At 40.3% G+C, this 24,171-nt stretch overlaps 1 protein-coding gene across 3 annotated transcripts in view; it reads right to left on the reverse strand.

Moving 5' to 3' along the window:
• The window catches only part of Sema5a (semaphorin 5A), a 474,447-nt gene that overhangs the window by 216,388 nt on the left and 233,888 nt on the right, over positions 1-24,171 (reverse strand). For all 3 annotated transcript variants that reach the window (XM_042261366.2, XM_076551679.1, XM_076551678.1), the window contains one exon: positions 11,135-11,180. In XM_042261366.2, the coding sequence (XP_042117300.1) occupies positions 11,135-11,180 (46 nt within the window). The remainder of the gene's footprint in view (positions 1-11,134; positions 11,181-24,171) is intronic.

The raw sequence follows: 24,171 nt of genomic DNA on the forward strand, positions 1-24,171 counted from the left end.
GATCATTCAAGCAAAGACTGAAGGGCAAGTAAGCAGGATGCTTAAAATTCCAGGGCTGACAGGGACTTCAGGGATAATCCACAATTCTTGAGTCTCCTCTCCAAAATGTACTGTGGAGAAAATTGAGGTCCAGAGAGGTTAAGTGGCTTCCTCAGAGTACCATGCTTATTATTCACAAAAATGTCTGAGGCATGAATAAATCTGTTTGTGTACAGTAAAAACTGTAAGTGGGTAGGTTAGAGGAGGAGAACACAGAGGTGCACTCTTGGGCTCCGTCTTGCTCTCCTGGCTGTGTTGCTATTCCGTGCTCATGTGTGATGCCTGCATCTCCTGTTCACCCTCGATAGACAGAGAAGCCACATTTCCCAGCCTGCCTTGTAACTGTTGCAGAACACAGGACTAAGTTACAGCCAGTGGAATTTGACTGAGAACGGATGCTCATGCAGATCTCTGCTCACTCTCCCAGGCTACTCTGTGAAAGGTGGGTTGATAGTGATAGGGTCACTATCAACCAAAGCTCATGGTGTTCCCAAATGGCAACATGAAACAGAGCCCCACAAAGCCTGCCCTGTAATGTCAGGCGTGGAGAAATGAGTCTTACGTCTGTTCAAAGAGGGAGGGGGAAAGATTGTCTGTTGACAGGAGTCTACCCAACTTGGTAAGGATATTGTGGAACAAGTGAAAGTTCAGCCAGGCTCTGTGTGAAGCACAACTATTCAACAGCAAAACCTCCAAGAAGCTACAAAGGTAGGGGAAAAAACGTGTTTGAACAGACTGGTAGACACAATAGTGCTTGGCAGAAATCCTGACCAGTGAGCAAGATGTAAGACACTAGCAGATAAGGAAAGAGGGGCTACTTGGGTTCCAGGCTATTAGCCAAGCTCTTCATCAGACTCGCTATCATGTAAGGAAGCACAAAGAAACTCATCAACCAAATACTGCTTTAGAATGTGAAACAACAACCAAAACATATGACCCTGACTCACATCGTATTCACTCCCCTCTTCTGTCAGGAAATACTCATTGAAAAGCTGCTATCACTCAGACACGAGATTAAAAAAACATATTGTTAAGATGAAACATAAATACTTCAGGCTCTGATGATCTATGCTGGGGCTGCTCAAGTCCTCTAATTGGCAGCCACAGATAGCCACGATTGCATGCTAACTATATGCAAATGAGCAGGCGGAGCTGTGTTGATCAACTTTATGATCTTAATTCATTGACCCTTGAAAGGATGTAATCAAATCCTTCTGCTTCTAGAAAACTATGATTTTTAGAACATGTGGTAAGGAAAGACAAATGGAGATGATGCTTTGGAGTCACGATTTCTCAGAGCCACAGGGGAGGTCAGGCTCTCCCAACTCAATACATACAAAACATAATTTAAAAAATTAATCAATGTGACTATCTCTTTGGAATAATTATTCTAAATTATTAATTAGTTAATCATTCTTTAGATTTCCAGCCGAGGGTAGTTATATGAGTGTTATGACCCATTAGAGTGTATGTTATAAATTGACTTAATTCATTTTTAAATTTAATCTCATATTAATAAAAGGAGGCAATTTAAACCCAAGAATCACAACAGATTCTTTTTTTTTTTTTTTTTTTTTTTTTTTTTCATAAAGTAAAAGTAAATATTTAATGAAGCTTTTTAAGATGGAGGTTAAGTGGTTTACAGCATAAAGTTGACCTGTTTGACCATTGTAAGTGTACAGTTGGGTGCTGTGGAGTACACATGTGATGTAGGACACCAATTGTCAATATTACACAAAACTTTGTGTCAGTTGTGTATCTGTGCAGAGCGGATTGTAATGTGGTATATGTATATACATGTGATCATGTTCTTTTTTTTTTTTTTGTTTTTCCATCACAGGCAATTTATTTTGTTCTATTCATTCACAGTTAATACAGAAAATACTTGGAAACATTTCCATATAATGTTTGACACAGAAATCATCAAATAGAAGTATACAATGTTGACAGGAGGCAGTACATTTATAATTTATAACCCCAAATGTATTTATAAGTTAGAAATGGAAAGATCTACAAATGAAATTATGAAGGTTCACCAAAGTCATTTAATCTGTCAGTTTCTCATTCATTTTTATGTCTTAATAATATTCTATTGTATGAATAAGCCACATTTTATTTCTCTCCAGTATTTGATAGCTATTTGAGTTGTTTTAACTTTTTTTTACTATTAGCAACACACTGCTGTAAACCTTCATGTACATGTTTCATAGGTGCACATTTTCAGTAGTTTGAGGATATATTCCTAAGGGTAGAATTGTTGAGTAACAGAGTAACAATGTTTTGCATTTTGACCAACCACCAAACTGTTTTGCCAAAGTGGCACACCATTTTACAATCTCACCAAATCCTTGTTTTTAAGGCTCTGATTTTTGTACAAAAGCATTCAATCATTCTGTCAGACCAAACCAGGAAAAGTAAGCTATAGTTCAGAGCTGTTCTATTCCATTTACTATGCAAAGCCATTCTTGGCGTTTGCATCTCTCAGCCCTTTTGAGTATTCTTGCAGTGTTCACCTTTTCCTCCACCACTTTTTTTTTCTTCTTTTTTTCTGGTTTATTCCTATCTATTACAAATGTATAAAAAATCCTCCATCAACGCAGCTGATAGCAGCAGAACCTTGAGAAATATACCTTTGGTTTGCCTCAGAAAAGGAACACATATTGTACTGTAAAGTTTATAAAATTGGCGCAAAACATTGTGATAATGTTACAATACCAGTTTTAAGAGTTCAGTGACTAATGGGGAGCCGATGGGATACATGCAGAACTGTGAAAGCGATCTCACTTAGCCAGCTGTACACGTAGACTGTAAATCTACATTCAGATCATTTCTGATCTAAGACTATCATCTCAGTTTATCTGTTGAGGTCAACCAGGAAACCCTAGAATATACCTTGATTTTTGCAAAAAACAAAATAGGGGGAGGGGTTTTTTCAGTATTTCAGTCCACGAGTAACAGTATCCTAACAGGCAAAGTGTTCTCTCACTGTCAACATAGAATGAACTGCTGCTGGAGGTCAACTTGGGCTTTAATTTGCATTAGCGCTTACATGCATAGTAGTCCAAGTTCACAACAGATTCTTTAGGCGTGGTCACCAAGGGTTTAAACATGTTGTGGATTGTTTACATTGAGAAAAATGTAAAAAGATAAATTTCCTAGAATGTCATAAATCTTTTGGTGCAATGAAGTAATAAACACCAATTCATGAACCAGAAATCTGGCATATTCAAAATATGTGATAACTGGGATAGCAGCAGAGGAGTGCATGCAGTCTTGGCAGTAAGCCATGCAGAATGAGAGAATGCTTTGCTGGGTGGGAGGCACTGCTCTAAGCAGTGCAGGATATATACCATCATGACCATGAAGAGTGTGCTAGACATTGTCAAATACCTCAGGAGAAAACAATCAAAACTGCCCTGTTTGGGAACAGCTGGCCTAAACATCGACACAAGCTGAGAGTCAATTCCCAATCATGGATACACAGAAAAAGAAATTAACACCTGCTGTAGCTTCTGACAATGTTTTCTGCCCACAGTGACTATGGAGTGAGAGAGACCAGACACTAGAAGTCATAAAGAGGCCAGTGGTGAGAGAACACTCAGATTTCTGTTTTTATGCTTGTCTTTGATGTTGTGAGAAAGTCGGGGAAATCTTTTCTTTTGGAAACCAAGGGTTATGAGTGCAGATTTTGAACTATTTCCCCAAAGATGGTGAGTGGTGAGCTGAAGTTTTTCTTTGTACTCTTCAGGACCTGTCCAGTGGGATTCCACCACAGGCTGAGGCAGCAAATGTGGTTACTCAGTTCTCCTGGAAGCTGTGTTGTTCTAGTTTTATTAGAGAGTTTTTCCCCTAAAACAAATGTCATCATTGAGGCAGGGACAAATATGATGATAGAGGTTTGAATCTCTTACGACAACACAAAGCAGGAGACAGAGACATAGAATGGCAGACTCTTACTACATCAGAGAATGACTGGTCTTCAACAGGCATGGCTGACTAACAGTGTGCCCGGACATCTGCCACCATTTCTTGGTGGAAAGGTGCCCTGCAAGTGATACAACACTGATGCTGGATTCTCAAGTCATTGATGAAAAACAGGTTTAATTTCTGTAATGAAAATCAGCTCTTGGGTGTTTCTCTTTCCATATTAAAGTATGTGTGCTTGAAGTCATAATGAACAATCCACATGTAGCCACTTCGCAGCATATGTACACGGGAATATTCCTGTGATGACAGTGGAGATTGGCTTCAAACACATCATATCCACTCAGAGTAAGTAATCTCCAATCAAGGCTTTCAAGACTTCACTGCTGATGCCTCTGTTGACTGGTGCAATGAGGTCCATGTGGGCAGAAGTGTCCTCCAGTTGGCAGTAGTTGTTTACTCTGTTCCAGCCCCTTGCATCAGGTCTCTCGGGAAATATGACCTCATAATGAGGTTTCTCCGGTAACAATTCTACAGAATACTTAGGATTTCAGCAGGGATCCACAAAGCTATCAACACCAATAACTCTAGCAAGTCTTACTCTATCCAGCCAGCTAGCTCCCAAATAATGACATGGAGACTTCTCATTAATTATGAAAGCTCAGTCTATAGCTTAGGCTTGTTCCTAACTAGCTTTTAAAACTTAAATTAACTCACTTCCATTAGTTGATGTTCTGTCACATGGTGTTAACTCTCTTCCATCTTGTACCTTCTGTTTTTTCTATGTGTCTCCTGGCTTCTCTTCCATGCCTACATTCCTCCTCTTCCTTTCTCTCCTTGGAAATTCCACCTATTTCTCCTGCATAGCTGTTGGATGTTGAGCTTTTTTTTTTTTTTTTTTTTTTTTTTGGTTTTTCGAGACAGGGTTTCTCTGTGTAGCTTTGCGCCTTTCCTGGAACTCACTTTGGAGACCAGGCTGGCCTCGAACTCACGGAGATCCGCCTGCCTCTGTCTCCCAAGTGCTGGGATTAAAGGCGTGCGCCACCACCGCCCGGCCGGATGTTGAGCTTTTTTACACCAATCACAGCAATACATCTTCATACAGAGTATCTCACAACAAATAACAATGTTTAACAGACACCATATAGTGTAGAACAACCTGACCTTCCTGGAGTTTCTTGACCACTGAGAAATTCACTGAAGAGAAGAGAAGAGGAGAGGAACACCATTCCGCATGTGCTGGCTCGGCACTGATGCTCATCCAAAATCAAGACATGACAGGAAACTGAGACAAAGGAACTGACTAGGACAGTAGAGAGTATAGGGACTACAGGGCCTGGTGTGTAAAGAAGAACATTCCAGAGTTCAGATTTGTCTGTTCACCCTTGTCCTGAGATTTCCACAGAGCTGAGAGTGGACATTTTCAAGTGTCTCTTTCAGAGCATTTCTGAGAAATCTATCACATACCTCAGTAATATGAACTTTAGAAAGACAAAGTAAGAACTGACAAAATGCCTCAGTAGGTACAGGTGCTTGCCACCAAGTCTGAGGACCTGAGTTCTATCCCTATCCCAAATGGCAGAGGAGGAGAATTGACTTCCTGGGGTTCTCTTCTGACCTCCTCATGGGTCATGGTTCATGCACAAATACCCCCTTCTGACTGACACACACACACACACACACACACACACACACGCACGCATGCTGTAAATAAATGTAACAAATAAAGGTAAAGGAATAATGAAACATATGGTGCATCAAGAGGTTAGAATATTATGTTTTAGATGCTGCCTGGTATTTAATGCAGTGAGTAAGCACACTGAGAGAAATAAAACACAGAATGATTGCCACATGAGGCATGAGTACTGATCAGAAAGGAAGGCTATAGCTCTGAGAAACCCTCAGGGCCACCAGCCAACCTTCCTTTTGATGATAGGATCCAAAGCAAATGACTGACGTGAGGATGGAGGATTCAATTATTTTTGTACATGAAGAAGGTCAAGTCAAGAGAGGGCTGGCTAGAAAGGAATGTACTTGAATGTGGGAACAGCCAGTGTATGGGGGACCAAGAAGCAGCTTGACACCAGCAGAAAAGGTAGAAGTGTCTAAGGTGGTGAGAGAGATGAGTAAGAAACCAGCCACGTGAAGGAGGCCATGGTGTCTAGTAGAGAGAGCAAGAGCTAGCCCTGCCCAGCCACACAGAGGCTGCAGAGAGGCCGTCTTTATTGGCATCCCCTTGACTTGGACATTTTTTTTTTCCCTTTCAGATTTGCTGTCCTCCATGGTCTCAGATCTCTCTTTTTATAGCATCTGATTTTTTTTAAGACTTTAAAAAAAAGAGGAGAGGGAAAAAAACTGCTAACCTAAGGTATATAATTCAATCTCGGTTCTCTCTAGCAGAAAATAATCTTTGTATAAAGTAACCGAAATCACAGAAGTTATAAATATCCTGTTCCTCCTCACAACTGCACTGTCCAACAGGAGCGCTGAATACCCAACATGGCCGGTTCAGTTAATGCAGGCTAGAGACACAAAATGCAAACAAACCTCAGTATTAACCACACTGAAGTCGGAATATCTCAGCCACTTCCAGAAATGATCCCATGTTAGAATAGCAATATTGGGCTACAGTAATATAAGATGCACTACCGTATCTTTATTTTTTCATTGAGATTAACAGATAATATAGAATTACCTAAGACTTAATATTATATTTGATTTTAGCACACACACACACATACACACACATTCTCTCTCACTCTCTCACGTGTGTGTGTGTGTGTGTGTGTGTGTGTGTGTGTGTGTGTGTGTATGCATGTAGATTTACCATGTGATTCCCGAGACCAAACTCAGGATTGGGGTTCAGCAGCAAGTGTCTTTATGGACTGAGGCATCCTTGGGCTTCTCAGATGACCCATTCATTAGAACAATGCAGCCCTTTGTTTGCCAGTGTTTATTCCATTATTATTTTTTCACCCTTGGAAGTAATCATTTAAATAAAAATAAAATATTCATGGAATTCAATGAGACCTGTTTCCTGGGGACACAGGAGAAACAAATAGTGTTGAAAAGAATTGTTAGCTTTATCTCTAGTAACACTGAATAAACAACAGGCCACAGTCCTGCAGACACAGACACTTGACAGAAGAGCTGCAGTGCTTGGCATGCACTCCAGGGGGTGGAGGGTGGCTCCCGTTATCAGAGCTGTGTTTTGAAAACCGCCAGTAAGATGTCACTGTCTTCCCCAGTCTGTATGAGCAGACTGAGGGCACTCCGGGTGGCGAGACTGACATGCTTCTCGTTTTCCCTAAGAGTGCTCTCTGCTGTAGACAACCTACATGTGACCCTGTCAAAGGTAGTTCTGGCAAAAGGAAGTGATGCCTGGGAAGGCAATTAGTCTCCTTGTCCTTGCAACATGCTATTCTCAGCTTAATAGTAACTACATGCCTGGAGCTCTCTGCATTTATTATGATGTGATTTTTATGAATAATTATGATTTTTATCCCAACTTCCCCATTAATGTTATCAAAGTATTCACTTTGTAGGTGTTTGCGGCAAGTGCACACATACGACTTAAGTCATTCACAAGGAACTTACAAATGTGATGCCCTTTATTCCTTCATTAGTTACTTTTCACTGTGCTGTGGTTAAATACCGAGCAAGATGAAATTGAAGTGAGAAAGGCTTCATTCTGGCTCACAGCACCAAGTACCACATTCTGTCATGGATCATGGAGGGGAAGCCTTGGCAGCAGGACCAGGAGGCTAGGTCGCGCTGCATCCACAGGCAAAATGCAGAAAGTGAAGAGAAAGTCGAGCTGGCTTACGAAGCCCCACCTCATCCCTACCCTCCAGCCCAATGCTGTGACTTTCTTCCTCTATCAGGGCGCCACCTCTAAAGATCCCACAATGTTCCCAAACAGTACCATCAGCTGAGGACGTGTCCAGACACACAAGCCTGTGGAACACACTTCACATTCAAACCATAGCAACCCCATACATTTTGTTATGGTTTTCCAAAAAATAAGGGCATTCTCTTCCATAACAATTACCATCATAATTACGTAAATCAAGGGATTAATATTTGTGTATTTATAGGACATTAAGGTTCTATCTTATCTACTGACCTTCAAATTTTTGAGTTGTCTCAAAAGTGCCACTTGTAGCGTGAAAAAGAGCGTGTTTTAAGCATCAGTTTGGAGGAAGTATTATACTTGATAGACATATTTATGTGTTCTCTTTTTGGATGAAGCAACTCTTTATTCAGATACACATACATCACATGACTGTAATGCTTGAAAGTTCTAAGCCAGATTTTTTTTCAGATGTTTATCTGGGCTCGAGTGATGTTTCTGTCTTATGAGATTGGTTATAATTTTTGTAAGTTGTCATGGAAACCCTGCTGCTTCCTCAGTATAAAAAAAATCATAGATATTTGGCCCATTACTACTGAAGTCATGATACACTGATTGGTTATAGGTTCATAGGAGGGTTCTTCACTGTCAAGGTGCATGTTTTCTATGTGCAATTAATAACCACTGTCTTTATAAGTGCCATGATAATATCAATATTCTGGTTGTCTTCAAATCCAATTAATAAATTTACCACCCAAGGATCATGTTTATGTCATGGAGTTTTCAGTGTGATGATTGCCAAATCCTAATTTTCTATTAGATTTTTCCTTCAATATTTTAGTTGGCTTTTTTGCTCACAAATTCTTATCTGATTCAATGTTCAATAATCTGCTACTTCTACCATCTCCTGGCAATCAATTTTTCCATTTCTTCAGGGAGCCCACTCCCAGATGGCTTCTGTGTCCTGCCAGATCATCGTCTCTGAACACCTCCTCCCTTTCTAAAACAATCTCCTTCAATCTAATCTGACATCACCCTTTCTCTATCCTAGAATCATCATCTCTCCAAGAAACACTGGCTTCCCACAGTGGGAACTTCTGTTTGTAAACTGTGCTCACTTTCCTGGAATTTAATGCTTCTAGAACCTCGAAACCCCAAGAGCTAGGAAAAGAGGAAACAAATCAACACCACACTTGTTTCTTTCATGCTTCTTTGCACACATTTGCACACCTACTATGTGCCTGTGTTAGGGTGGATGTAATATTCATGTGTGTGCAGATGCACAATTCTGTGAGTCTATTCTTTCATGATTGTGTATGCATGTGGAAGACAGGGGACCACTGTAACCACAATTCACCTTTTATTTTTAATTAGAAACAGGGTCTCTACTGGTCTGGAATTCATCAAGTATGCTAGACTTTCTAGGCAGTAAGCCAAGGCCCAGGGATCCATCCACCTGATCCACTTCCTTGCCACTGAGTGCTGCATACCACCACCCTGCCTATCACATTGGTTCTGAGACTGAATGCAGGTCTAAGTCATCTCCCCAACTTTCATGTTTCACAGAGGAGAAGCTAGATACTATTATACCATGAGAGTAGAAATGAACAAATTATATATTGAATGGTCTATATTTCATATTATTTATAAAAATTTTTAAAATTACATTAAAATTTTTGTTTGAAACTGTTGCTTGGTTTTCAGTAAAAAATAAATTACATATATTTATGATTATAACATGATTTTATTATATGTATATACATTGCAGAATAGCTTCAAGCTACATAATCTGCACACTACCTAAAACATTTACTATTATTCTGTGGATAGAAAATTTAAAATCTGTATTTAGCAATTTTAAAGTACATAGTACAGTTATTAAAGCTGAAATTATCAAGCTGTATGAGAGGTCTCTTAGAGTTATTCCCGCTACCTAACTGGAATTGTGCGTACTTTGGCCAAGGTCTTCCCGATCTTTTCTGCATCTTTCAAGCCTTCAGTAGCCATTCTTTTCTCTGCTACTTTGAATTAGTCATTTGATCTACATGTAAGTGACATACTTCAGTCTCTGTATTTCTGGGACTGTTTTGTTTAATTTAAGAGAGTACCTATAGCTTGCTGATCATTCTGATTGCTTATTAATAAACTCACATTCTAACAATCAGTCAGTTCAGCTAAAGTTGTACACTAAACTTCAATGAGCAGGCAATTTGGTGTCCAACACAATAAAACTATTACAAAGGTTTATCCATCGACATCACTTAAAAAGCAAAAGCTATACACAACTGTGGAACAAGGGCTGTGCTTCACCTCCTTTGAATGGTTTCGGGCATCCTTACTGAATATGGATAGCATATGGTTAAGGTAATTTGTGGCTATTTTGTCAATGAAGAAATTGATAATGACTAATAAGCCTAGCGCTGGATGACAAGTCCAGGGATAAGGATAGCAATATTAGCTGATTATGGAGTTTCTTGTTTTAAGACATTGGAAAATGAAAGATGGATCTGATATTAAACTCAAGTTCTAGTGTTTTGGAATATTCACAAGCACAAGAATTCTAGACGAAAAGGATCAACTTCTGCCCAGTAACTCCTTAGAGCCTGGGACAGTAGGGTATTTCTAAAGTTGTTGCAAGCCCATTTTCCAAACTATGCACAACCCGGGGATTCCAACACAGTCTGCAGGAAGCCTGGGAACACTGGTAGGGGAGTTTTGTGTATCTCTCCTCTCTTCCCTTCTAGAAGACCCTGCCTGGCATACTTTCCTAAGAGACTAGAGGAAGAAAAGAAGCTCCGGTGATCAGATCTGAACTAAAATAAACAGTCAAGCACAAAGATGTCAAGCTCAGTCTCCAAGTGGCAACAGAAACAAGTTTCATTTTCAGAGGTTAATATTTTCTCTTCACTTTATGTGGCCTTTACCCAGTGCATTCATAGTTACATAATGATAAACAGAGGAGAAAAGGGTGTTTCATCAGAACATGATAGCTAGATGCATCAAGCTAAACAATCAATACCCGCTCTAACTAGAGATGCTTCCAGGACTCAAGGGATGTCCCTTGCCCTGTTATCATCTGATGAAAAGGAAGTCAGAATGACATCCAGGGAGTGAAGAGACCACATGCAGGAGGAAATGGTTAATTGAAAATTAAAGGAGGATGTGGTGTTTCACATCAGGTAAGGCAGCTCAGAGTCCTGGGGCCTGACCACTGGGGAAATGAACCTTGTTCACCCTGATCAACAAATTTACATGCATCTGTCTTCAGTTCCTTGAGGTGGAAAAAATGAAAACTTATGGAAAACAAATTGCACCTACCTGGATGAGAGACAGATCCTCAAGCTGCAATCTGAAGAGATAGTTTCTGCAAAACACAAACAGAGAGCATGTTACCTTTAATAGATCCCCAAAGTCAGAGTCCATAAGCACCATGAGAATGACAGGTAAAAGCAGGTAGTGATGTGGGGGACAAAGCACCACCTGCTACTAATACGGGACGCAGCTGTCTGAAACAGAGAATAGGGTCACCTGACTTCTCAAGAGATATACATTTGAGACTGGTGAGAGAGCTGTGGACTGTGCAGTGTGTATGCCCGGGACAGATGCTCGCTCCCATTGCCTGCTAGCATTGGTGTGAATTAGGAAGAGGATGTGGGCACTTGACTCTGGAAATAAGTTTAACTTAAGGGAGATGAAACACAAGTCTTCTTCCAGGGTCTATTCTTGCCTCTCACTTGTATCACTAGGTTTTATTCTTAGACCCTGACTCCAGTCTGTGTCCCCGCATCTGCCTTGCTGGTTGGGTTCAGCTTGGAGGCACAAATTTACCAGTTTTCACAAGGAAACTGATACTGTCAATAGTTCAACCAGCTTTGCAGCTCATATGTGATATAGAAATCAGAGACAAGAAAACTACCAGTTTCAATAAATGTGCAAAGGACACAGCGGAGCACAGACAAAGGAAAATATAAATTAGAGGTACAGTAGACTCTGGAATATAGCTTTTGGGCCTCTGTCACAAGAGGTGCTTCTGCCTCAGGATGAAATCATGAGAGCCTCCACAGCATCAGGAAGAGGAGGCACTGCAGTAGAAACACCTTGAGAAGAGATAGTCAATCCAAGTATACTTCAGTACCTCAGGAGAAAACCAAACACAAAGGAAAAGTGCACCTTAAAATGCAAAAGGTCAGGGGGCTTCAGAGAAGTCAAAGAACAAAGATGTGTAATAATAGCTTGCTTTAAGGTTACTTCTCTGGCATAATGAGAAATATAATTTCAACAACAATAAGAAACAAATGTAGGTAACAGTCACTGCTGGGGAGGGAAGGGTGCCATGTAGATACAAGCTATCAGAAATAGACACGCTGGGCAGTGGTGGTGCACACCTTTAATCCCAGCACTTAGGAGCCAGAGGCAGGTGGATCTCTGTGAGTTCGAGGCCAGCCTGAGCTACAGAGTGAGTTCCAGGATAGGCTCCAAAGCTACACAGAGAAACCCTGTCTCAAAAAAAAAAAAAAAAAAAACGAAAAAAGAAAGAAAGGAAGGAAGAAAGTGAGGGGGGAGGGAGGAAGGAAGGAGGGAAGGAAGGAAAGAGGGAAGGAAGGAAGAAAGGAAGGAAGGAAGGAAGGAAGGAAGGAAGGAAGGAAGGAAGGAAGGAAGGAATAGACACACTGCTCTGCTCCAAGAATGGAGACAAATGCCAGCCAAAGCAGGTCAAGGGTATAGCTTTGAGAAGACCATCCCAGCAACTATAGATAGAGACAGATGGGGAGCAGGGACTGGGGCTACTGTCATGAGTGCTACACATCAGTCCCTGCATGCTAACGTGTTTTTCAAGTGGTTTCCAAAAACTGTTCTTCAAATCACAACAGTAGCCTGTTCACTATATTCAATTTTTCTCTTGATATGCTATGGAAGAAAGTTCTAGAAAACTTGGCTAGTTTATGCTCCCATATGCAACATGAAACTTAGAATGTTTTTTGAAGAAAGGGAACACCTGAGGTGGGTACCTTGAAGAGAACAGGTTTCCAAAAATAATGTCTTATGAGGAGGACAAGGGGGACATCCTGAATATGTGGGGGGTAAAAAGGACTATGGAAACACGCATATTTACAAGCGTGTATTCCCATGTGTGACACTGACACGGGGCAGTCCTAGAAAGGAAGTTGGGAATCTACACACAGTTGGGAATTTTAGACAAGAGACCTAGAAAAGGCAGCAGAGGCAAGGCCCGGGCAAACCACCCCATAGCCTCTCTAAGCATCAGCTCCCTAGAGCACCGGATCTCCCACTCGGTGCTCTGCCTACAGAAGGCTTCCCTTCTATTATTGCAGTAACCTGTGGGTTAAGAATACTTGTGCAAAGCTAGGGCTGTGCAGTCAAACAAACTTACCAAGAAAACTGAATGACTGTGCCCCAGTCTCCTTGCCTCTAAAGTGAAGTCAATAACCATCTTCAAACCTACACTTGGGGAAGTTTTAAGTCCAGACATAAAACACAAAACCATGACTGACTATAAGCATACAATTGGCAGTCTAAATGTCTAATGTGTTTATGAAAATGACTAAGAGTTCTCAATGCATTATAGTTCTCAGCGTATGTTCCACTGTGCAGGGAAATGGAGGAGGATCAAATACAGAGGATGGGCAAAGCCTACGGTCTTCCCTGCCTGGCTCTCTGCTGAGTCGTTGGTAGGAATGGGAGTGGTACTACTGAGTATTCAGAGAAGTCGGCAATACTGTTTCTGAGTATTGGTTCTGAGACCAGTCAAGCTGTTCTTTTCTGATTTAAGAAATATTTTCACATATGTATCTCTAAGTATTAGTAATATTTTGAAGATCATTATCTGGCCCCACACTCAAGTATGTATGTGTGTACATAGACATCTTCATGTTCATAGTACAGTACTGATCTTGGGTACTTTCTAGGAAAATGTCCCACACCCAAATAAAATCAACGCATATCTTTGGGTCACTGAAGAATGCAGGTGGTGGTACCCATCTGATACTCTGTGAAGCTTTGGACATGGCGGCTGGGAAGAAGAGTCCAAAGCCCTTTCTCTGTTTGAAGTAGGGATGAGAGGATGTACCAAGATTACTCACTACAGTCTCTGGTCCCAGTTTTGAGTGTTTTTCATAATAGAAGACACCAAACTAGAAATGACCATTCACATCACTCCAAAAAAATTCAAATTTCTAAACACTGTGTTGTCTGCTTCTGATCTGTTGCTAGCCTGTAAACTTAGCCCAGCTCCCTAAAGACATTGCCAGTCAGTTTCAATATCTACTTTTCTTCAAAGCACCTTAGGACTATGACTTCCTTCCCACCACTTCCTAGATAATAAATTTATTTGGCAGAGGCACTCAGCAAGTGATAAGAAGGGGACAGGAGATGATGCCTCCTAGGAACAAGCCCACACTCCTTGTGAGTCCCATCATCGTCACTACCTCTACTCTGCTGCCCTGAAAAAGCACAAAGAATGACATGACTTGTCCTTAGGTCGTACTTCCTGGGTTATAAAATGGGAACTGATGGTTTTAAACTCATTTTCAGTGGTTTTTCATCTAAAGTGGAACCAGTGACTACAAATCTTTTGGAGGCAAGCCACTAAGGAATAAACACCTCCAATTTGCAGAGAAGAAAGTTCTATAAATGGAGAGACACCGTGCAAATGGTTCAAGGTGGTAGAGATTCAGAGGAAGACCCTATCTTTGTTTATATCTGTGTCTTATGGCCCCAACAACCAACTGTCCAAGTTCCTCTTCCTCATTTCACCTATACCAAACTGAGACAGAAACAGCAGACCTTCGGGCGTAGTTAGTTCTCATTGCCAACAGACATATTTGCACACACTAGAAGACTATCGGGCCCCAGTGCTGCTCATAAAATGCATTTGCTTCCAGGCCATCGACCTTCTCCTCGGTGACTATGATCTGGCAGTGATGTATGTCTTCCTATTGAAAGAACAGTCTGGTCTGACTGTGATTTGATTACATGGAGCCCTCTCCCACTTTCATTATTTTCTTAAATTCTTCTCTAAACTACCTGCCCACATTTCATTTCAGCAAGAACCAGGCTCTGCACTTATGAAACAAGAGAGTCAAAATACACAATCTGTCAACGTACTTAAATAATTGACAATCCTTTCAGCTCTTACTTTTTTTTTTGAGATTAAAATACAGTTGCACTATTCCCCCTTTCCTCCGTCCAGACCTTTCTGTGCACATTCCCCTTGTTTTCTTTCAAGGTGGTGGTCTCTTTTTAATAGTTGTTACTGTTCTCTCTCTCTCTCTCTCTCTCTCTCTCTCTCTCTCTCTCTCTCTCTCTCTCTCTCTCTCTCTCTGTGTGTGTGTGTGTGTGTGTGTATGTGTGTGCACGCACGTGCGTTTATTCCTAAATCACATTCCTTTTTATTCTGAGGAACCATGTGTACAGGCACAGGATGGTTCAGTGAAAAGGTGTCTGTTACAGTGCACAAGCATGAGGCCCTGAGTTCAGATCCCCAGCAGTGCTGTAAGGAGCTGGGTATGGTGCTCTGTCTCTGTAGCCCTGCAGTTGGTAGGGGAGGGGGAGGAGTATGGAGACAGGGAAGTCCTACAACTTGCTTGCCAGTGGAGCCAATTGGTGAGCTCCGAGCTCAGTGGGAGGCATAATCTCAAAAAAATGAATTTGAAAGTAGCTAAGAATAACTTCCTGTCAGCTTCTGGCCTGACATATTCTTTCTCTGTCTCTCTCTGTCTCTGTCTCTCTCTGTCTCTGTCTCTGTCTCTGTCTCTGTCTCTCTCTCTCTCTCTCTCTCACACACACACACACACACATACACACTTGTTACAGAAAAACCAATTAAATAAAATGAATAATTAAGCAGCATTTGAAGTGATTGAGTTAATGAGCCACATCTCTGTAATTTGGACAGGCTGTTTATTCCTGGCTCCGTGTGCTGAAGCTGTGGTCACCCACTGTGGCACTGTTGTGAAGAGAGGAACTATTAGGGGACATGGTTTTGTAGTAAAAAGTTAGGTCACTGTTAGTGTGCCATTGAAGGAGCTACGGGGACCCTGGCCAGTTCCGTCTGTCTGTCTCTTTGTTTCTCAACCTACAGAAGGTACACAAGACTCATCTATTACAATCTCCACCAGCATAAAAGGTGCCGATGGGCACAGCTGAAAGTTCTGATGTTGTGAGCCAAAGCAGAATTGTTCTTAAACTAGATTAATGTTGTAAAGCAGTTTGTTGATGGAAAGGTAACCAACAGCCATTTAACAAAAATTAAATTAAATTAAAAATAAATATGTCAAGTGAATTTCAGTAACTGCTGACAACTAGTTTAAATGTTTATATTTTGCTCAACTAACATTTGAAAATAATCTTATCGTATATGATTGAAAACTCGTCATCTAAAACAGGGAAAGATGGCTCTGTTTGCACAAGTTCAGTTAATAAGGACTTAGGACAATATTTGTAAACCAGTCTGGTTTTCTTTTCTTTTTGAAATGATAATAAAATTACATAACTACCCCTTTCTCTTTCCTCCCTTCAAATTCTCCCATATACCCATCTTTTCTGTCTTTCAAATCTGTGGCGTCTTTTTCACTAGTTCACTAATTATTGTTGTTGTTGTTGGTGGTGTATATGTATGTGTATGTGTATGTGAATCCCTAAACATAACTATAACCTGTTCAACTGAATAATGCTACTTGTATGTATGTTTCCAGGGATGACCATTTGATATTGGATAACCAATTATAAACTATATTCTTGATAAAAAAAAAAGTTTGTGGGAAATTAGAAACTGAAGTCACAGAAACTATATATAGCCTTACTTATTACAGGCATCTACTTAAATGTACATTTTTATGTTAGTTGATTGAATCTCTGTTGGGCTGTTTTCTTGTTTGTTTTGGTTTTATTTTTATTTGTTGGTTTTTTTTTTGAAGGGCACAGCATAGTAGATTCTTTTAAATGTGTGTTTAATAAATAATAGATAACAGGAAATCCAAGTAATTACACAAATACTCTGATGGTTCTTTTTATACTACAAATATGTAACATTGCACATTTTAGTCCTCTTCAACAACAATGCCCAACTATTTGAAAGATATTCTTTATAAGATGAATCCCAAGTGAAGTGCTGACAGGATTCTTTTAATCCCCTCCCCTGGACCAAATGATGTGAGCAAACACTTTGGGCCCTGCTCACCTCCAACCCTCTTTTTCAACTGCTTTCCTTCCAGCACAGACTTAAGACTACTTTGGCTACACAAAATTCCAGTCCAGCTAAGCAACAAGAAGGACCTTAAATCTCCCACGACAACTTGATCTATTACAGTTTAGGTCAGTGACCTATGAAGTTAAAGGTTACAAAAAGAAAGAAAATCTTCTAAAAGGAATAAAAAATTGATACTCCCAGACGTTGGGCCACTCACACCACAAAGTAAGATCTATGCTCCCCGCAAATGGCTGTTCTCCAGGGCACTGCAGAGGAGGCACACACTTTATCTTGCAATTGTGTGAGTGCAGAGGTGGGAAAACAATATATGTGAGGTCCAGGAGAAAGGCCACCAACCTTTCCAACATGAAAGAGTGATGTTGTAGGCTCCCAGCCAAGCAGAGATGCTAACCAAATGTTGCTCTTAGCATCTGTTTCTCTAATGGGCCAATTTGTGAGAAGCTCAAAGCTTTAAGTATTCCCATTCGTCTTCATAACACCTCTAGATGTAAACGAGTAGTAATGAGGACTCCGGTCATTCTTCAAGGGAGAAAGGCATTGGTATAAAAGATTAAGATGTTAAACTGTTCTGTGTATGGTGACACGGTTTAAAGGAACTATTTTATTTACATATTTTCTTCTCATTTTAGAAATAAGAAGCCACAGTTTGCTAAGTGGTACATTTGGTTTTGTTTTATGGCTATACTAGACAAAAATATGGTGTTGTATCTCCTTAGTATTTCTGGAGTAAAATTAGACACTTGTTCCCAAGGTCTTGGGATAAAATTAGTTATTGCACATTCAAATGCAATAAACAGATCAGTTTATGAGTAATGTTATCAGAGGAGTCCACAGATGCAGATGACTAATTCAAATCGCAAAGTCACTGCCTTTGACAGATGCCAAATGACAAAGTTAAAGCCTGTTTATCTTTTCCACCACGAGATGTCCAAATAGGTTTTCTCTGCCTCTACTGGAGCTTATGTCTTATTAACTCTAGAACTGAAGGACTCATCATTGGGTCACATCTCATCCCCCAGCAGAACATTAGTAACAAATCACAAAACACAACAATCCATTCTCTGAAGGCACAGTGCAGTCCCTAACAGATGAAGTTGAATGGTGTCATCATGTAAAGTACTACGATTCAGAGGCCGTTAAAGAAAAGGTTGAGCCATCAGGAGCATATTAACAGAACGACTCATTTCATCTAGAGACATCGTAAAATGTAACTGTGACCTCCATTAATTATGAAAGACACAGGTGTTTTAAGATGACATTCTTCTAGAATAACTCAATTGGTCTCTGATGAATATGATTGTAAAGGCAAAGAAAAAAGTCTAAATTCTTATTTAACATGTTAAGGCAGAAGTCTTCTTATAACTGGGAAGACAGTGAGTGAGGGAAGAAGATACAGGCATCGCACCGGGAAAAATAGAGACTGAAATGCAGATGTATACATAGAAAACATGCTAATGATGGACACAAGAAGCTTGCTATTTAACAAAAGTTTAGACTGAGGTTGGTCATGGAACAATTTGAAGACAAAATACATTTCATATAAACAATCACAGTATGACTAAGTGTGAGAAGCTACCATTAACTGAAACTTTGCCTAGCCTGGACCCAGGTCAGGACTATTCAGCACATTTCCATCAGAAAGTCTGCCAGTATCCCAGCAGTACACAGATCGACACTGTGGTATTTGACAAGATGCCCAGATTTTCAGTGGTATTAATAGATGTGAAATTTTAAAAATGTGAAGCAGTTGGATGCTGAAGAACGATAGTAGGTATACAGTATGAAATACAAAACGTTCCATAAAAAGTTAAACAGGAGCCCTTAACAGAGCAACCTTATTAGCAAACATATGGGATATAAAGCAATTGAATGACACAGCTCCTCAACCTGTTTAAAGTGGACATTTCTAATGCTTCATGTTTACTGATGGTAAGTTCATTCTAATTTTTTTTAATTTTATAATTTAATTTAATTTTACATATCAGCCACAGATTCCCTTGTCCTCCCCCCTCCCCGTCCCTGCCTTCCCTCCAGCCCACCCCATATTCCCATCTCCTCCAGGGCAAAGACTCCCCTGGCGATTGAGTTCAACCTAGTGGACTCAGTCCAGGCAGGTCCAGTCCCCTCCTCCCAGGCTGAGCCAAGTGTCCCTGCATAAGCTCCAGGTTCCAAACAGCCAGCCCATGCACTGAGGACAGGTCCCAGTCCCACTGCCTGGTAAGTTCATTCTAAACCCATGTATGTTTTGTTTTTGTGGTCTTAATCATTCTAGAAAACATTTCTTCTTGTTCTTTTTCACAGGTGTTTAACAAGCTAAACTTGAATTACAAATATACTTTAAGTAATGTTTTTCATTCTTTGGTAGTTCCATGCAGTCATACAATGTATTTTGATCATATCCATCCACCACTTCTTCCCTGCACCTCCCTTTAGTGACCCTCACCCTATATTTCTCCCAATTCAATGCCCTTTGTTTCTTGGTTATTGTTACTAATAACTCCCTGAATGCAGTTAACGCTGTCTGTGTGTGCATGGTGGTGTGGCCATCCCCTGGAGCATGAGCCACTTACAGTGACCAGCCATCAACACATTAGCTCCTTTGACAGGAGCGGGGACTCAGGGACATATGATTCATACACAATTACAATATATTTCAATGGATATTTACACTGTAGGTTATTAATTCTGGAGGTTTTTGATGTTTTTAAATGTGAGAACAAGTCATAAATTTTTGGTCATAAGTTCAATCATGATTATTTCTATACATCTTAGAAAATTCTAAATATTGGGGGTGATGAGATGACGGATCATTAAAAGCTCATACTGTTCTCTCAGGGACCAATTGCCCACATCAGGTGATTTACAACTGCTTACAATGCCAGCTCTGTGGGAGCTGACAGCCTCTTTTGGCCTCTGTGGGCACTGTACTTGTAAGCAAACCTATTTTTCCTCTAACCTCTATTCTCTCTCTCTCTCTCTCTCTCTCTCTCTCTCTCTCTCTCTCTCTCTCTCCATATATATATATATATATATATATATATCATTTTTAAAAGAAATTATGAAATGTATTACTGTGATTAGGAAATTTTAAGTAGTTCTGACTTTATTATTTTCTCTTTTCTGTGTCAAGCACTCATATTGGCTCCTTTTCTTTTCTTTCTTTCTTTTGTTTTTTTGTTTTTTTGAGACAGGGTTTCTCTGTGTAGCTTTGCGCATTTCCTGAATCTTGCTCTGTAGACCAGGCTGGCCTAGAACTGAAAGATCCGCCTGCCTCTGCCTCCTGAGTGCTGGGATTAAAGGCATGCGCCACCACTGCCCGGCCAGCTCCTTTTATTTTCTATCTTTAAAAGAGTATTTCAATTGAACCCTGAAAAGCAGCTCATACTAGAAATATGTTTCAAAACAGAAAAAACTTATGTCCAACCACCTCAATAGCACACGGACATGTTGAAATGACAAGCTTATAAGACGTATGTGGACACATCCCCCTGGAAGAACACTTGCCCAGCATGTAAATGAGACAGGAGGCTCCCTTCCTCCAACTGGAAACAAAGTTAGCGAATGGAAACACAGCTAAATGTTAGACCTCTTCCCGGAATACACAAGATGCTGAGTGCCATCTCCAATCCCAGCATCGTAACAAGACAAAAAGGGAAAAAATAGGATCTTGTTGTACATTGTGGTGCACATATACGATTCCAGCACTCAGAAGGCCAAGCCAGGATTGCCACATGAGTTTGAGCACAGTCTGGGGTACAAAGCAAGACTCTATCTCAAAGACAACAAAAAGACGAAGAAGAGCAAAGTGAAATAAATCCACAATAAGTTTTAAAAATAAGAGTAAAGGCTCAGAAACAGAGTAGCTTCTCACTCAGCAACAGTGAAGTGATGCTGGCAGATTTCAAGGCTGGCATTAAGGAATCCAATTAAGAGAAACCTTTCCCGAGACATACACTTTGAACAAAAGTTACAAGTCAACATTGTTAACAATCACTCTGATCATTTCAAACTTGTTATGCTTTAAAGATGACTCGTGGATCTCTGAGGTTTGGATGACTCTGGTGCTCACTTAATAAGGTCAATGCTGACTTCTACTCATATGTAGCTGTTATGTGTGGGATTTGTTATTTTCTGTTTTCCAGTTAATAGAGAGACTTATCACCTGAAACAATAGCAACAAAGTAGTTCTGACTCCTTTAGCTTTTGATTTCCTCGGACTGTTCACCATTTTAATTACTTATATGTATAATTATTTCTCTGGTCTTTCTTCAGTTAGTAGAACTTTCTACTTAGTCTGCATACAGCTCTAAATAACCAGCCTCATTGCTCATTCACCAACATGCCCCTTCCCAGTGAATCCTACTGAAGTCTCCCTGGGCCCTAGCCCTCAAACACCCCATTTTCTTTGTCATAAATCACTGTCAAGCCAAATTCTGACAAATGTCTGCACCTATTCCCCCTCCTATTTCCATTCTGAACTTCAGGTTCTTTCTTACCTGACCACAACCTCAGCCAGCATCTTACCTAACCCTGGCACACAGAGTACAGTAGCAGCATCTCCTCATGCAGACATGAGCACAAGAACACACAGGTGTGGAAGTCTGGGACGTCTCTACTGTCAGCAGGAACTCTCCAATGGCATGTAGGACAGGATCTGAACAAACCAGTGAGTCTAGCAGTTCTTCCACAGTCTACAAAGAGCAGGTGAGAGCCCTGACCCTGTGTGAAGAGTTGCCAGTCCTTTTGTTAGATCAATTCCCAGCTCTGCCTTTGACCTGGGGCCTCAGCCACAGTCACTTTCCTTTTTCCATCACTACCCAAATCCCCATTCTAAGCTCTTCTTCCCCAGACTCGGGAAGTTCTGTCACTTTCCTATGAGAATCCTTCTCGTGTCTACCCATGCTCAAAGCATCTCCAAGGCCCACCTGGATGGCGCCTTCTCAGCACAGCCTTCCTTGCCCCAAGTGCCATCAAAGCTCTTTGCCGCTAGTGTCCTCAGTGCCACCCAAACTACTCACAAAGAAATTATTACTCATGTCCCTGTTACCCTGCAAAGCCAAAAGTCAGGAATAAACATGGGTAGAAAACATTGCACCTCTGTGGTCTATGCCACACATAGTAAAATTTGTAGTTATAGCTCCAAATCAGCTGCAGTCATGGTGCAAATGAACAGACATGACCGTGTCCCAATAAAACTTTATTAGCAAAACACAGAAAGCCAACTCAGGGGCTACTGTTAACCAATTCTTACATTTGAAGTTAAACATGCTTCATCTTCATTCATCCAATACTTCACAGCATACTGTATCTTTAGTAAATAGTAGATGCATTAAGGGTCCTAAAAGGAAACTACATAAAATAATGAATTCTTGAGTCCCATGTAGAACTAACTCAGAAGAAAACTCTCTTAACACTTAAAACCTGTGTCACATACACAGGACTTAATCACTATCATACTGTTGTTGGGCAAGTCTTTCATATTCATAAAAGGGAAATTTTATTATTATTTATTTATTTTAATATCTAAACAACTATATGCACGTTAAATAATGGTTTACTTATTAAATAAATAAATAGATAAATATCTGGCTATGCTTACTTTCTCCAAGCCCAAACACAGAAAAGAGACATGAGGTTTTGTTTTTTGTTTTTTTTTACTTAAAGGACTCGGGGGGGGGGGCTTGGGGGATGGCTAAATTATTAAAATATTTACTGCAAAAAAATGAAGACAGGAGTTTGGCTTCCCAGAGCCCATTTAATTACCTACTGGGCATGGCAAGCCTGACTATAATTCCAGTATTGGAAGGCAGAGGCAGGAGCTTGAAAGCAAGATAAATAGGCCAGACTAGCCCTACCAGAGAGTGGTGGTGTCAGGCGAGACACTGCTCAAATGAATAGGTGGATTACCATCAAGGAAGATTGCTGACATCAACCTTGGGCCCCAGATACATGAACATACATGTGCACACACACCTACACACACACATGTGAAAGAAATAACAAAATCATAGAAGATGCATGAAGAACACATAGTTAGAAATCTTTCTTAAAACAGACCCCACCTGTCTAAGCACATTCTGCTAGTGCACATGAATTCACAGAGCCAGGACCAGCATAGAGGAGGCTTAATTTTGGAGGAATTGATCCTTAAGTACACCGATATTTGGTAAATACTGGATGAAGGATACCAAAGTCAGAAGACACACACACACACACACACACACACACACACACACACACACACTTACTTTCTCTCTCTCTCTCTCTCTCTCTCTCTCTCTCTCTCTCTCTCTCTCTTTCTGTCTGTCTGTCTAGGTCAAAGCTGGGTATCTTTTTATTATTATTATTAAATTATGCAAGTTTAGAGGATTTAATCTGACAATTCTATAAATTTGTACAGTGTGCTCTGATGAGAACTGGGGAGTTAACCATTTTTTAATCTCCTGAAAACAATCTTTCATAATTAGACAGATAAAAATTGTACATCCTTCTGAGCTGAGTGTGATGTTTCTGTACAGGCATGATAGGTCCTAAGCAAATCAGGGGAACTAATGTTCCTTTCTCCTTGTCCTTATTTTGTGTCTGCACCCTTTGTCTCTCCTCATCAGTTTTTCACAAAATAAATACTAATCTGTTGTGAACTAGGGCCACCCCACAGTTCTGTAGAACACAGGAACACATTTATTGTACCTAATTGTCTGAGTTCCTGTTATCTGACATCACAGCCCTCTCAGTGTCTAGTCATCACTATTGTTTACCTGTAGGTTCTAGACAGTAAATCTAATGACTTGTATTTTATGGCTAGAAGTTCTCATTGTCCTTAGACCATTTATTCACTGGCCAAACACATGAAACTCTCAACACACAGACATGCACAGATCAAAACAGAAACTGACCCATGTCCTGCCATATCATATTTAAGGCTCCCTCCACAATACAATTGATTTATTTTTTATCTATGCCCATCAGATTTATTGACATAAATTTAAATAGCCTGAAGGTTTTTAAACTAATCATGTTTCTTTTTTTTCCTTTATTAAAAAATTTATTCATTTTTACATACCAACCTGTAACACAGATCTTAAAGGGTCTTAATAAAAAACACAGGAGCCAAATATTAGGGTGA

This window comes from Peromyscus maniculatus, chromosome 15, assembly GCF_049852395.1.
Source record: "Peromyscus maniculatus bairdii isolate BWxNUB_F1_BW_parent chromosome 15, HU_Pman_BW_mat_3.1, whole genome shotgun sequence".
In the NCBI taxonomy this organism is placed as follows: domain Eukaryota; kingdom Metazoa; phylum Chordata; class Mammalia; order Rodentia; family Cricetidae; genus Peromyscus; species Peromyscus maniculatus.